The 15,815-nt window shown below is 35.5% G+C and overlaps 1 protein-coding gene across 2 annotated transcripts in view; it reads left to right on the top strand.

Annotated features, from left to right (window-relative positions):
- The window catches only part of BTBD9 (BTB domain containing 9), a 109,614-nt gene that overhangs the window by 78,699 nt on the left and 15,100 nt on the right, over positions 1-15,815 (top strand). For both annotated transcript variants that reach the window (XM_029965031.1, XM_029965033.1), the window contains exons 8-9: positions 1,568-1,757; positions 8,562-8,669. In XM_029965031.1, the coding sequence (XP_029820891.1) occupies positions 1,568-1,757; positions 8,562-8,669 (298 nt within the window). The remainder of the gene's footprint in view (positions 1-1,567; positions 1,758-8,561; positions 8,670-15,815) is intronic.

A 15,815-nucleotide genomic window follows, 5' to 3' on the forward strand; every position in this document is an offset into this window, starting at 1 on the left:
TATATGATGAATTCTGTTTGATTTGAAAGGAGGGAGTAAACTACTTAGCATGGGATGTAAATCAGATTAAGCAGGACTAAGTGAGTATAAGAAGAGCATTCCTCCCCTTGGAAAGTTTTCTAGAAACCAACACTGAAGTTACATCCTTTGCTAAAGAATAACAATTCTGAACACTACACTTTTTTTTTATTGCCCAGTACCTTCTGTTCCTCTACTTCTAAAAATGCCTAGTAAAAGGTTATATCACCTTTTATATAATTTGATTTCTAACAGCCGTTTCCAGTCTAGAGTGTTCAGTTCTGGATGTGCTAGGGAGAAGGAAGAACTGAAGTTAGATGATGCATAGACCACAGTGTTGGATATGTACACTGATTGCAAGAGGGGCTGTAGAGGTGAAAGAGTTCATTATAGATGTTGCAGCATAAGGTAGCAGTTTATCACTGGCCTGTGCAATTAGAATTGTAATCTGCCTTTTTTTTTTAATTAAACTCTCTCCTTCCATTTTCCCAGGAATGCTTTTACTAATTTGAAAATTCTTTGAGTTTCCTAACTTGCTTGTTTTCCCTGTAATAACATTCCAGTAACTGTATATCAGGTGAATGAAAGAGGGCAAATTTGATATTTGCAGTAGTGCCTTCAGCTTTCTTTGGTATAAGAGTACTGTGTACTGGCATTTTTTATGGCTGCTTATAGGATAGAAGAATTATCCAGCAAGGATCTTTGATGACATTAATGAGGAGAGTATAATTCCATCACTCTCTCCTGTAGGGAAATCATTATCCTGTGTTCTGGCCCTCCCTTTTTCAAGAGGAAGGGTTCGAAGTAGTTTATTTTATATTCTATTGGGATATTATAGGGTTTTTTGTGGCTTTCAGTCATACATTTTTCCTGTCTCTTGGTTGAATGAGAAATACTTCTGCATTTGCTGTTCCATTGTCTTACGACCTATTACTCTCTCCTTTTCTCTTGTAGTCCAGTAGAGATATTGAAGGATTTTATAAATATTAAAAAAAATTCATTTTTTTAAGCTTGGGGTGCAATTTCTCATCACAGTCAGAGAGACTGTCAGAGGTACCAACAGGTACATGTTGGGAATAGTCTCCTGAGGTGTGAGACTTCAAACCCTAGTTTTGAAGAATTTGAGTCCTGACTTCCTACAGCCCAGATCAGTGCTTTAAATTATCTCCCAATTTTTTCTTTGTCTCTATTCATTTGTTCTTTTGACAGTAGAGAGGGAAGTTTCATCATGAAAACAGGAAGAAATTGTTTTAAAATTTCTAAACTTTTGCTGGACAAGATGTTTTTTCCCAGTTGTATTAAAAGAGTGCTTTCATATCACCAAGACTGAAATCCATCTGTTAGTTTACCAAACTATTCTGGGATCAATGCTGTAAAAGTTATCTGTACCACTTGTTCATAGTTCATGTTATATGAGTTAAATTTCCTTCTGTTGACCATACTTTGAATTTTCTCTTTTTTAGCCAATCCTTTCCCAGCAACAAAGTCCACTGGTATCTGAACTGTTTTCTGACTGTATTTCTGTCATCTTTATGTTTTTAATTCACAGTTCCCACTGAAAATGTTGCAACGATTGCAGACTGTGCCAGTGTGATTGAGGGTGTAAGTCGCAGTCGTAATGCCTTATTGAATGGAGACACAAAAAACTATGACTGGGATTCAGGATACACGTGCCATCAGCTTGGGAGCGGCGCTATTGTAGTACAGCTAGCACAGCCCTACATGATTGGATCAATACGGTAAGAAGGTTTATTTTTCTCTAAATTAAAGACCACAGTGAAACTTTTAATAGAATATATGACATTTGGAAACAACATCAATTAGGGGACTGGTTTAGTCGTTGTGATTTGGCTTCTTACTTCAGTATAATAGGTGTGTTAAAAAATTAAATGTGTGAATTATTTGTTGAGATACAGCAGTACAATTCCTGAAAATGTTGCATTACAGAGGCATAATAATAGTAACAGTCAAATTGTAAGATTAAAGTTATATACTTATTTTAAAATACAATTTAATTTCTGTCTCACTTTTGGTTAAGTAGGTGCAATTCCTCTTATCCACTTCATTGTGAAAACAATTTTATTGAACAAAATCATCACCTCCAGTCAGCCAGATTTCCTTTTCACTATACAATTAGTGCTAGTTCTTACTTGAACATGAACGGTATAATAAAGGTACAGTAACCTGACTATTCCTTTACAGTGCTGGATTAATGAATGTGTTTAGATTTGGATTGAAGTTCATTGGGCTCTTTCTACAGTGAATGTCTGTATACATATGAAGATCAAACTTTTGGCTAACATAGAGACTTAGGAAATAGATTGGAGAGTGGGATTTTTCAGAGGTGAAGACAAAAATAATCTTGCAAACTTCAGATTCTGACTATGAGTGTTTGTGGTTCTTGTTTCATAAAATCAACATGCAAAACCTTGTCTTTATGGCATCATGTTCTTTGTAAATTTAGAATATGTAGTCAGGGATGTAATTTGTATGCTCTGTGGCAATGGAAAAAAGGGAAAGATTTCTGAAGTTCGAAGTACCAGTGAGCAAAGGTTGAAACCCCAGGTGAGTATGGCTTGCAACAGAGATCACGCACATAGGTACGTATTTCTAGGAGCTTAGTGGGGTCTGCCTGTTAGAGCTGCCTCTTCAAACTGACTGATGAGCCAACTGAGACTTGAAAGCTCTTTTGTAACTTCATAATTTCTGTTTTGTGTGGTTTGGGTTTGGCCTTTGATTTTAAACTTTATCTTAAAAGTTTTACATCCATCATAACAATGCCAAACATCCAGGCATATCTGTAACCTAACAAAAGTAGTGTTTTATCTACGTGCTAGCTATAGATGTTATGCATAATCCAAGTTTGGCTTTGTTCTTGCTGAAACAAGTTGAATAAGTGTATTTGGAAACTTTCCACACTCAGTGTTTTATGCCTTTCAGTTTGATGTTTTTAACGTTCAATTAAGTATTGCATCTCAATTAGAAAACCAGGAAAATGCACTACTAACATTTCTTAAAATAGATAAATGAAACGTACTTATATCATTTTCCTGCCTCTGTAAACTTAAAGCAGCAAAGGCTTTGACCACATGAAGGAGTAAGACAATAACCAGTATTCATAGTTTCTCAGTTCATAATCTGTCTTCCTATCTTACTGTTTTGTGCTACATTTCAGTTGGTGAATTGTATCATATTTTCCAGTCAGTGAAGAAAGTCTGACTTTCCTATATTCATTACTATGCTAGTGTTTATTCTTAAGAGAAGATTTTTAATAAGTCTTATTATTAAATAGTGAGTTGGGTGAACTAGACTTTTGGTTGCCAAGAAATGATAATTATATAATCAGCAAGGGTGTAGAGCAAATTAAAAAAAATAACCCAAACATTACACAATTTAAAACTAATAGGCATTTAGTGATTTATGTGGTATTGCATTGTACAGCTACAAGATGAGAATCTCATCTTTCTCTGTCAGTTTTCCTGCATGTATAGTACAAACCAGATGAATAGCTTACTTTAAGAAAACAACGATGTTATCATCTGGGATATCTTTTGACAGAGGAGGCTACCTGCATTGCCTAGAGACAGAAATCTGCCTGTGGGTTTAGATTCTAAATGAATAATTAGGAATTAAAGTACATATCTTTTTAGTTCAGAAACACAAATGTGCCGTTGAATATATTTGTTTCAAAGAGGATAAATACATGAGCCTTTGAAAACAGAGTGGTATCTGCTTTTAGTCTGTAGAAATCAGAATACTACTGGTGAGAGGCTCCAAGACAGAATGTGTTACCATGACAACTAAATTCTGAGTATGAAAAAAACCAGAAGAACTCTTGGTACTCAAATATGCCTTAGAAATGCACAGAGAGTTTAATGTTTCAAGAGTATATATTTGTGTGCATGCTTTCTGACAAAGTCATTCATTGTCCTAGAATCTTAGCACCCTTCACGTTGGAAGGCACTTGAGGAAGAAGACATCTAACCCAGCTTGTTTTGCAAAGGAGTGTAATCTATGAAAAAAGAACATACTACTCAGGGCTTTATGCACTCAGGTCTTGAAAACCTCCAAGGAAGGAAATTCCACAACTTCTCTGGGTAACCCATGATAACCTGCTCTTAGGTATTGGCAAGTGCTGTTAAGTTCCTTCCCAACCCTAGGCCTTCTTAGGCTAAAGAAGCCAATTTCCACAGCCTCACAGTGTGTGTGCTCCAACCTCATGGCCATTCTGATGGTCCTCTGCTGTAATTGTTCGGATCTGTCACTTGTATTTGGATCCAAAATGGTACTCAGTATGCCAGGTATGATCTAACAAGTGTCAAGTAGAGGAGAATCATTTCTTTCCATTGTTTAGCTGGCTCAGTTCCTGTTGCTACAGCTCCACATGCTTCATTGCTGAGAAGGCACATAGGCAACTTATGGTATCCACTGTTCAATTTGACTCAGGAATGCTATGGGAGACTGTGTTGAAAGTTTGTTAATATTGAATACTTTTTCAGGTATTTGTATATAAATTTGGAGCTCTTGACTTACATATCAAAATTTACTCAGAAATTCTGAAAAGATGTAATGACAGTCAGTGCTCAGTAGTATTTTGTAATAGGGAAGACTTGGAAAACATGAAGGTTGGACTAGATGACCTTTAAAAGTCCCTTTCAACCCAAACTGTTCTATGATTCTGTGATTTTTTTAAAAAATAATTGTAACTAAATATTGTCTTTTAGATTATAAAATTTTTAAAAAATAATTCAAGAAGTTTATTCTTTTATTAATACTCAGAACAGCTTACAAGATATTTGGAACAGTTAACAGAGAAAATGCTAGGTTAGGTAGTTTTTCCACATAGTTGCCTGTCTGGGCACAAAATAACCTTCTTCTTTTCTTCTGTGAAAAGACCCTTTCTTATCAATGACAGTAAAAGTATTTAATTAGGAAGAGAAAGACAGCAATTGCTGTGTGCAACATATTAAACATAGTTTAACTAATGGCTAAAACTTTAATACTGAAATGGCTGCCACATCACAATAACTCTCTAACTCTCCCTGCATTTATCTGGAAGAGAAATATAATACTATTACACTATGGTCTTTGCCTGGTTTTTCCTATGAATTTAAAAAAAGAAAGAAAACAAAACGTAAAATGGGATTTGTTATGGTGTGGAGGGAGACAATTATTCTGTCTCAGTGATTTTTTTGTTAGAATAAATGGAAATATTTTACATTTTTAGAAAAGTACATTTACCACTTATCCAAGTTTAATCTGTTTGAAGACTTTATTGCTAATATGATAGCTTTTCATATTCAGAGTAATTCTTAAATTAACAAACAATATAAATGAATTTTTACTTGTACCATCATAATGTACATCTCTTATGCTTTCTAATTTTCCATACCACTTCTGCTTAGGAAGCTTTCCTTTCTTTGCTGCTCCTTTTCTGTGCTTGTCTGACTTGAGAGCGAAATCACAGCTCAGAATGACTGATCGTAGGAACACTTAGCAAATGTGCAGGAATTTTATCTCCTCTGTAAGATCCCGAAGGACTGCAGGATAACTACTGAAACATAAATATCTGCACAAAACTGAAGAGGTTTATAGACATCCAGAGGCAAAAATGCCACAAATGTTGTATAAGAAAACTCCTCCCGTGTGGTTTTGGGTTTCCTTTCTTTTTCTTTATCTATCAAGAAGTGTTGCTACCTCATGTTTTAATTTCTGTCTTTTGGGTTTCTAAGGTGTGCAAGTGGTTTATGAACAAAGTATGATCAAATATTTATGCCATACATTTAAATAGTGACTTAATAGTATTCAGGAAAGAGGTGTCATCCTGTCAGATGCACAACTAGTAGTGTTTGGTATTATGCTAACACCTTGAGTACCTGTAGTTATACAGTAGTCTGAACTAAGGAGTGACAATCTTTTTTTACAGAAATTTAGGAATAAAAAGCAAACAGAGACAGCACAAAATGCTTGTAGAAACACAGAACATTCAATCATAGAGCAACACATGACATTTAAGGATATACTGTTTTAAAAAGGGCTACAGCATCTTTTTATGTAACAGGTAGCCAATATAATCTGTGTCCCAGTTTTATTTATATTTTAAAAGCTTTTGTTTTATAAAGTGAGGCATTGTCAACATATGATGTAAATAAAGATGTCATATTAAATTACAGACCTAGACTCTAGATTCCCAAAGAAGAAATATGTTTAAATCTCACAATGTTGCAGGGTGTAAGCTGAATAAATCTTCATTTGACTTTTCCTTCTTAATCCTGAGGGCAGGATTTACTAATGAGCTAATTTAGCTTTTTATTCTAATATGGAAAGTCCTAAGAACATGAGCAATTTTTCTATAAACAGATGCATTTCCAATGGGTATAGACTTTTTGACTAGAGTATTCTTCTTCCTGTCAATTAATATCCATCTTAGAAAAACATAGCTTTTCTACAAAAGTAGCTTGGTAATTTGCCTGGAATGTATTGCAAATGCTATTATACCTGGTGTAAAAAGTGGCCTTTGTGCTTAGTGTGCACTGGTGAATATTCACGTTGTCACCTGAAAGGTTTTCACTGCTTATACAGAAAGGCTTTCAAGCAGAGTAAATTCCAAATAGGTTCTTTTGTCAGTCTCCCTCCCCAGTCTTTCCTAAAAAAGCTACTGGAGAAGAAATAACTTTCATTTTCTTTCACAAGCACCAAGGAAAGAAAAATTTACATTTAGTATTCATGCTAAGTCACTTTGGGAAAGATTCCTCCAACTTTAATTACTCATTGTTTGCTTTGTAATAATTCTAAGCCATATGCTTTTCTAAACCTATTTAACTTGGGCTAGGTTGTTTCGGGAGAGAGCAATTATCCATGTGTTTGAAAGTAACACACATGTCCTGTTAGCCTTTTGCTCTGAAGCCAAGCCAGTTGTGTTTTAATTAGAGTATTGTTAGTTGGAATTACAGTCACTAGTGTGCTTCTGATATTCAAACTCTTGATCATAGCTTTGAAAAACAAAGATCAAGGAAACGACACCGAGTCCCCATGATAAAAGGATTCTATTGAAAAGCATAATTAGCTACATTTTAATAGCCTTTTTGAAAGAAAACAAATTTATGAATGTTTTTACTTTTCCCTCTTTTTATCATTTAGAACACTTGGTTTAAATATAATTGTTAAATCAATTCAGAATCTGTTGATTAGTAGTAGTTAACCAAATAAAGGATTGTAATCAGTAAACTTTTTTTTTTAAGAAAATACGCTTTATTCAGTGTCTTCAGTATTTGGAGACCTTCGAGCTATGGAAAAGCAGAATGAGGATGTTTTGATGAAGGAGAGGGGTTGAAGTTGGGGGGTTTTGTTTTGGGGTGTGGGATTTTTTTGAAGTCTTTCATGGTGCCACAGGCAACTATTTTTATTTTTTACTAAGTCAGGTCTGAATCTTTTAATTTGCAAATAGACAGTTTTAACATGTTCTAAAATACTTGTGTTAAAAATGGTTTATTTTAGCTTCTTAAAGCTATTTTTGACAGCATATTATTTTTGATAATATTAATGAGCTAGATTCAGCATCGAGGGAATTTATTTTGAATCTGCTTGTCTACTAGACCTAATTCCATTTTGAATGCTGGGATTTCAAAACCTAAAAAAAAAAAAGTGCTGAACTAAATTGTTTGCCTCTCTACTCATCTCTGGTGAGGCTGCACCTCAGGTACTGTGCTCAGTTTTGGGCCAAATATCTCTTACAACAGGGCAATAATCCCCATATAAAGAAAAGAGGATACATTTTCCAAATGTGTGTTTCGGTACCTAAGATAAATAACATCCCTGATGCTTTATGTCTTCCTCTCTGTAAGACAAGTATGGAAATCGAAGGCTATTCAATATGTTATTTAGTGCCCTTCCTGAAGAGCTGCTTCTTTGTTAGAATAAGTACAGAATGAGTCCTTGAGACCTTTATGGTCTTCCTTTTTCTTCTACCTTTTTAGCAATTTGTTTAACAATTCATTGCCTTTTTTTGTCATATTCTGATGAACCAGGACTGGAAATTCCCCTTTCCCTACTCATTTTTTTTTTTAATATATTTATTATTTCTGTGGGGTTTTTTTGGGTTTTTCTAAATATATTTATGATATATTTACCAAAACCAAGGGAATACAGTTAAGAAGACAGCTTAATCCTTTTAAATCACCCAATTCTTTTTTTCTGTCCCCTCCTAAACTGACCTGTTGAGACAGATCTTCATTTCGTGTTTAAAGCAGGCAGTGCCACGTGCCAATTAAATTGAAAGTAATTGGATGAATATAATAGATTAATGTTCTTAAGATGGTTATTATAAGCCTGTAAGCCTATTACTGGCCTCAGGATAATAAGAATAGAGACACAGTAGTTTGAGATGGCAGAAACAGTAAAGTTTGCTGAGTGCTAGAGGTACATTGCAAAAGAAACAGTTACATTTATAAAGGATTAAGTGGAGAAAATAAAGGACTGGCAAACTTAAGAAGCTTGGTTTGATGTTTGTTTTACTTATCATTCAACAACTTGTTCCTACTTAGGTTGCTACTTTGGGACTGTGATGATCGGAGTTACAGCTACTACATTGAGGTTTCTACGAATCAGCAGCAGTGGACTATGGTGGTGGATCGCACAAAAATTTCCTGCAAGTGAGTCCAGTTTTTTTCCACTTATTTGCACAAAGTAGGAACTGTAAACTTGTTTTTCTGGTGGGTTTTTTGTTCAGTACTTATATAGGTTCCTGTGAAGAGAATGATCATTACGTAACCTGTAGATTAATACAAGTTTAGAGGGTAACAGCTTCTAGTGTAACTGAACATCTAGACTTTCAGACCAGAATCAATTTCTTAAGAACCACATCAGTACTGGATCTTCAGATAATCAGTTGGATAATTCATTCTTAGAAACAGTCTGCCTACCATACCCTTGATTTTGTGATCACTGGAAGTTAAACCATGTTTTTCTGGAGTTCACATGTTTATGGTGACCCCTGGTGTCAAATCACCCTACCTTGAGAAATGTGGAAAGAGAGGGAAGAGAGTATAGTTGGTAAACAATTTTGTTAATAAAATGTCTTTCTCCCCTCAAAGCACATAAATGTATTGTATGGTATTTGGAGGGAGTGGGGAGAGTGAGGGCAGGGACCAAAGCATAACAGACCAAACATTTACTGAAGCTTGACCTTGTCTCTGTTCAAAAGCAGAGTACCTGTCTTATGCATTTACCATCTGTTTTCAGAAAGGACCCTTCCACAGAACAAACATGCTTCTTAAACAGTGATAAAGAAAGGAGAAAAACTGTTTCATTTTCGTTTGAATAATTAAATCAGGAGAAATCAGGCATGAATATTCTCCACATGTATACTCTCCATTGGCTTTTCGGCAATTTCTGCTGATGAAACCTATTCTTCTAATATGGATGAATAATTTAGTATGGGTAGCCTTCTTAAACCATGTGAATATAGTTCTAATTCCTAGCAAAGAATGACCTAGATACTGGTCATGGGACTGAAAAGACAGTCTGCAAATTTATATATTACATATCCAGAAGCCAGGTATGCTCAGAATTCAGTGAATGTTGATAGGACATGATTTCCTGACTAAACCCCAGGGAAGCTCAGAATTATAAAAGCCTTATTTATCTCCTTTTCCCCGAGTAAGTTTTCTATAAGATATACTTTCTTTCTTGGGACAAAATTGAAGTCATCCACCCCCACCCATCTTGTATTTGTGCCAACCAAAACAAAATTGATTTTACAAATTCAGAGATGTATCTCAGTTTGTCACATCAAGTAAGGGAGTTATTCAGTCCTTTGTAGCAATGCTGCTGACACACATTTTTCTGAAGTTTATATTCCATCTCTTAACAAACAGTGCTACTCAAATGCTTTACAATGTGCTCTAGACACGTTGGTGAAGGAGAACTTGACACGTCCTTTCACTGTCTGTAAGGGGCAGGGTATTGATGAGCACAAAACCTGTGTTCTGCCTGCAGGTCTGGAGGAAGACTAAAGATTTAATCATTCTCAAAGACATCTCAGCGTAATAGATAAAATTCATCTTTTTGTCTGCCTCCAGCAGTGGGAGCACTAAAAGGCTGAAACCACAAAGGAGAGAGAGACACTCAAGAATCTTTGTGCATTTTTTCCTTGAACATTTTGATACTAAAAGCCTATAACAATCAAAAGAAGCACTTGCTTAAGTATGCGCAGCACAGGTGAAATTGCTGATTGACTGCCCAGTTCAAATATCTTCGCACAGTGTTCAAACCACGCTTTTTTGTTTGTTTTTTTTTTTTTAAAGCCTTAACCTTGGGCAAATAGAGATACATACCTGAAGTAAAGATAGCTGCCTTATTGGGATATACTTCAAAATCTTGATTCAAAACACAGGTGCTCTGGAAGTTCTCAAAGCTATGGCTGCAGGAACCATTTTCATGTGAATTAGAGAACTGCATTTTGCCTGACTCCTTGCTCTGACAGATATGTGTTCAGCTGGCATAAAGCCAGTCTTTAATCTTGAAATCTGCAGACATAGAGTGTCCTAGCACTGTCTGTAACTATCTCCTCTAAACAAATACAAAGGCTGGTCATAAAGCTTGCAGAGTTCACTGCCCATCAATTTTCAGGTGATTTCTTTGCATTTGACAGTGCTTTTTCATGTTCAACTTATATCTCTTGCCCTTTATGATCAGAGAAATGGACTTTTTTCTTTTTTTGCAGTCACAGAAAACTTAATACATGTTATTTTATTTTCAGGAATTATTTGCAGAAATGCTGAAATTACTTCATTGCAAAAATTACTTTTATTGTAATGGCAGGTCGATAACTCTATGTATATCATATAGAAAAATAAATATTTACTATAATATCTATAAGATCAGTCAGAGCTGGACCATCCTTTTTTTTACTGAAAAATACTGAAACACAGTACTATGACCTAGAAAGCCATACTCTTAGTGCTTTAAAACAGTTGAATGTAGAATGAAAGAAACAGTATCATTCAATGACTCATGCACTGAATGAAGGTCCTCACTTAAATTGTAAGGTAAGCTTTCAATATGGTAGTAGAGACATCTTAAGGATCTCTCTATTAAGATGAAGAGGAAAAAAATGGAACCAGTCACTGCTAGAAATGTGAAGTGACTTTTTGGGTTAGTTTCTGTAATTTAAAAAAAATCTCTGATTGAAAACATGAGGGGGTTTTTCCATGGAAACAAAAAAGTTATTTTCACTTTATATAATTTTAACAACAAAAACAGAGGAGAGAGTTGGATTTTAACCAAAATTAACAGATGCTAGTAAAGTGGAGGTTGTACAGTTTTTCTGGTTTACTGTCATAGTATAAGGGTAAAGATAGTCCTGCTGGATGCAAGGGATTTCATGGTTTTTTCTGTCTGTCCTTCCTCTTAGCACTATTACACTGGTATTTTATGCAAACAGCACAGCTCGAGAGAAGTCTGCCTCTGAATGTCTTTTAGTCTAGTGATTCACAGACTTCCCAAGGAAAAGCAAGGATCAAACTCAAGTGCTGGGCCTGGGTTTGACTCACCGTCAGGTTTAGGCAAACAGTTAAAGATAACCTGCATTCAGTAATCCTCCTTAACCAGACTAGAGCATAAAGGGCTAGAAACCAGAGTACACTCATCTCTTTCTTCATAGTATGTTTCTGAATGCTGCACCCATCTCTCACCTGGATGAAACAGAACATATCTTCTGCTGATGTGGTCCAATTTTGCAACTATTTTTTGACTCAACCACATCCTGATTTTTTTGATTAATACTTTGACATGCCATCCCAAAAAGGACTAATCCTGTATTGGTATTGAAATTGTCTTCACTTGGATAAGAAGGAGATATGTCCTTCCGTGGGACTATGATTGCCTGTTTGACAAGTACCTCTCAGAGCAATAGTCAACTAAGACTCGTTATACATGTATTCATGTCATGCTAAAATACCAATTCTTTCTAAAAAGTATGCTCCAAATTACATCTGATTCTCTACCAAGTTCTGGAGGTGTGAGTGCAACGTAAGTGGTTGATAAGGTCTTGAAATCCTGAGTTTACCCTTTCTGGCACTAGTTCTATGTTTAATATACTGCAGTAGACTGCAGAAAAATAACTTACTTTTCAGTGTAGGGAATGAAACTTGATGGAATTAAAACATAGGAGAATTTCACAGGAACCTACATTTAAAGAGACAAAATGCTTTCACAGTGAGAAAATTTAGATTACTAGTAATATTTTCTATTCACTTTCCTGTCTTCAAAGATGTATAAGAGGTGTCTCCTTTGCTGGCTTTTGGTCTGCCTGGTCTTGCAGTGGAGTTACAGACTTCTATGAAAGTCATTAGCCCGCTGTCTTGCAAGTGTCCTGTGAGGTTTCCAAGTAATTTTGCTCAATCCCTGGCACAAGCAGTAGGATGAACCATAAGGGTACCAAACACAGACCTCGACAGACACCTTAGATGATCAGGAAGTGGCAAACAAAACGATGAGAAAGAAAATTAAATTATGTTTAAACAGCATATATTGGTTTTGGCAGATTACTGAAGCGTGAACTTCCCCTTTAAACTATCAGTGTGCTGCTCTGGGTTGTTTTAATGGCATTTTTAATGTAGTCTTTTGTGTAAATTAATAATTCAGTGCTCAAAGGCAGGAACTGACAGGCTACTCCTAACCTTCTCTTCTCCCAGTTTTAAAAGGCTGAAGACAGAAACTGGATGTCTGTTATCTTCACAGGGGAAGCTTGTGTACCTTCCCTAAGTGCGAGCCAATTAATGCATACTGGTTGTGTAATTGACAATTTTCAGATGCTCTGTGGAGGCTTTTTTTTTTTTCTTTTCCACAATAAGCTGTTTCTCCCTACACAGTATGACAGTAATGAAAAACAGTCATGTTCCCTTCTATTTTTAAAAACATTTATTATAAGCGGACTCGAGCATGTTAGTGTTGAACAACAGAGACTTGCACTTGTTAGAAGAATTTGCTGACAGAGTTTGAAAGTCAAATGAAAAACAGAAGATACCAAAGGCCAGTAGGAGAGTCAGACTTCAGAGTTAATGACACTTCTGATAGAATAAACCCTGCAAAGACAAATACAAAGCAGGCTATCACAATGCTCATCAACTCAGTATCATTCTTTAAAGTTCTCCTGTGTAGTAGTTGTGAAATGGATCTAATACATTGGCAACAGGCATACCGTGTTCAATTCCCCAGTAAGAAAAAAGGATCTAATACTCTGATAGAATTTGGGAAACAATGAATATTATTTATGGATCAGCAATTCTAAGGCAGTTTTTATCACCTGTCTCTATGGCTGTTTTGGGAGTTTTATGATTTTCTTGTGGGCATTACCTTATTTTCTGAAGGTTTATAACATACAGCATTATATATTGTTTAAATTTTTTTGTTATTCAGAATATATTACTGTTTTGATAAATGTTTAAAAACTTCCAAACTTAATTTCATGTTTCTATTGTTTGTTATCTTATATAATAGCTATTTCAAATTCTGAATCTCATCTCAGTTCTGAGAATTTTTTTCTGCAGTACTTCTGCTTTAAAGAATGTTAGTGGCAAACTTGGGTTTTGATTTTTTTTTTTCTGGGTGTACTTTTGTGAAACCAGTTTAATATCTATCATGATATGATTATTTCTTCTGCTATAGAAATAATATTTGAAGTGTGTGAGTGCCTTTCCTCATAACTGCATGTGGCACATTACTTACATTTGTAGCTTCTTATACTTAGTCACAAACATAGTAGCTTTTTCCTCCTGTTCTCTTCTAGTTCCTTCACTTCACTGTATGATCCCATCCCTAGAATTCCCTCACATCCGTTTTCATTCATCATTCTTCTCCTTAACCACTTCCATAGGCCTTCTCTCTCATAATAAAATGGCTGTAGTATTTCTCAGCTCTTTTGCCTTTCATCTGCCTCTATGCCTACATCACTCTATCTGATGCTTCCCATCAGTTTTGCATGCCTGTCATACTAGAATAAGAAAATAACATTTCTCCTAATTTTTGTGTAGTCCTTAATTCTGTCTCATGCCTGAGCTCCTGAGTGATGGGGTGGAACAGGATAAAAGGAACTGCTCTTGTACCTGTGATGTCAAACAGAGTATTTTGACTGTACTTCATCCTATTTTACATTAAGTCGGTTTCACAGCAAAACCATTCTTGTACCTCTTCTGTCAAACAGAGTATATTTGAACTATGGTTCATCCATAGTTGAAATATACTTCACATGAAGCAAATTTCACAGCAACTCCGTGAAATCCAGATGCCTGCTCCAGGGTTGCCTAACTCACTGTACCCACATTCATGCAATGCAAGATGAAATATGTTAAAGCAAGATGTCTGTGAAATTGCTACATTGTTAAGCTCAATTTCAAGTCTCACTTCACAAAAATAAACTAAGAGTTCTCATTAGTCTGTTCATTATGCCACTAGTAATGCCTGCTGGAGCAAGTTAGACAGATATAAAGGGTCATTTTGTGTAATTATTGAGCTTTTAAGCCCTGCACGATAGAGGCGTTGAAGAACATATTTTTCCTTGTGTTTATATGCTCACATTTTGAAAGATTCTAATAAGGCAAAAGAAGAAAGAGACTTCAGCTTCACAGACCAGTCTTATTGAGCACAAAGAATTAAGATTTCACAGAGAGAAAGCAGAGTTTCCATTTCAGAGCATTAGGAGCCTCTCAGAAGTGTGTAAACTCTATATCTAATGTTTCATTTGCTAGCTTTTACATGATTCTAGCTTGATTGAAGAAAGATCTAGCTTCCCTGAAGTTGTGTATCTTAGTGGTGATTCAGGATCACAGGAAGGTTTTCAAATTGTTAATTTGTCTTTTCTCTTTTTCCACCTGTACCATCAGATCACTGTGTTTGCTTTTCAGCCACAAATATACATGGATCTTTTGAACAAGCCTTGAACAGTGTAACAAGGAGTTGCGAAGTGTCTTAGTCTCCCCTGAATGTTTTTCCATGCACTTGTTTCACTGCAGCTCTACATGTGCCATGTGCATTAAAGTTTTGCTTTACTCCCATTTGCCACGTGGCTGGCGTGTTCTCGGCTCCTCTTCATCCACGTTACTGTGAGGAGAGTGGAGAAAACACCACAATAACTCCAACATCACTTTGGATGTTAGCTCAGTTCTGCCTCAGAGAGAATAAGCAATACCTAATAATACCCACAGTTTCTTTTAGATAAGGGAATTTTCCCCCATGTCATCTAAGACTTGAATGTCTCTTTGGAGGCCAGTAAAAACTGTTAAGTTAATGATATAAATAGATGTATGTATTACTAATATAATCTAGAAAAATACATATTTTTAAAAAGTGGTAATTAAGTATGTCCAAAATATCATTGCATAGTCTTCTATTTAAAATAAAAATCAGAGCAAACATTCATTTACTTTCAAGAATTATTATAATTATTTCTTATCTTATTGACATTTCAGTAGAAAATAGACTTACTCTTCACAGAAATTTGTAAATTCTGTCATCCTTCCTCTGTGACTGATTGTTCATACAGGCTATGAATACTTATATATCCCCCTTCAAATATTTGGGTCCCATTTTGATCTATAACGTTAAGCAATTCTGCAAAAGCCTGTGGTCTTAAGAGCTCTGCACCAACTATTGCTAACTTTGTTTAATGGTACAGAAATTCAAATTTTCTTACTAGGATAAGAATACTGCTGCTGTCTTGCATCCTGTTAAGCAAAGGGTTTTTTTCCCAATGGTAACAGAAACAAACTTTCAGCTATGTCTGGTTAAGGACTCAGCAG

This window comes from Manacus vitellinus, unplaced genomic scaffold (assembly GCF_001715985.3).
Source record: "Manacus vitellinus isolate BGI_N305 unplaced genomic scaffold, ASM171598v3 scaffold_8_pilon, whole genome shotgun sequence".
Lineage (NCBI taxonomy): Eukaryota > Metazoa > Chordata > Aves > Passeriformes > Pipridae > Manacus > Manacus vitellinus.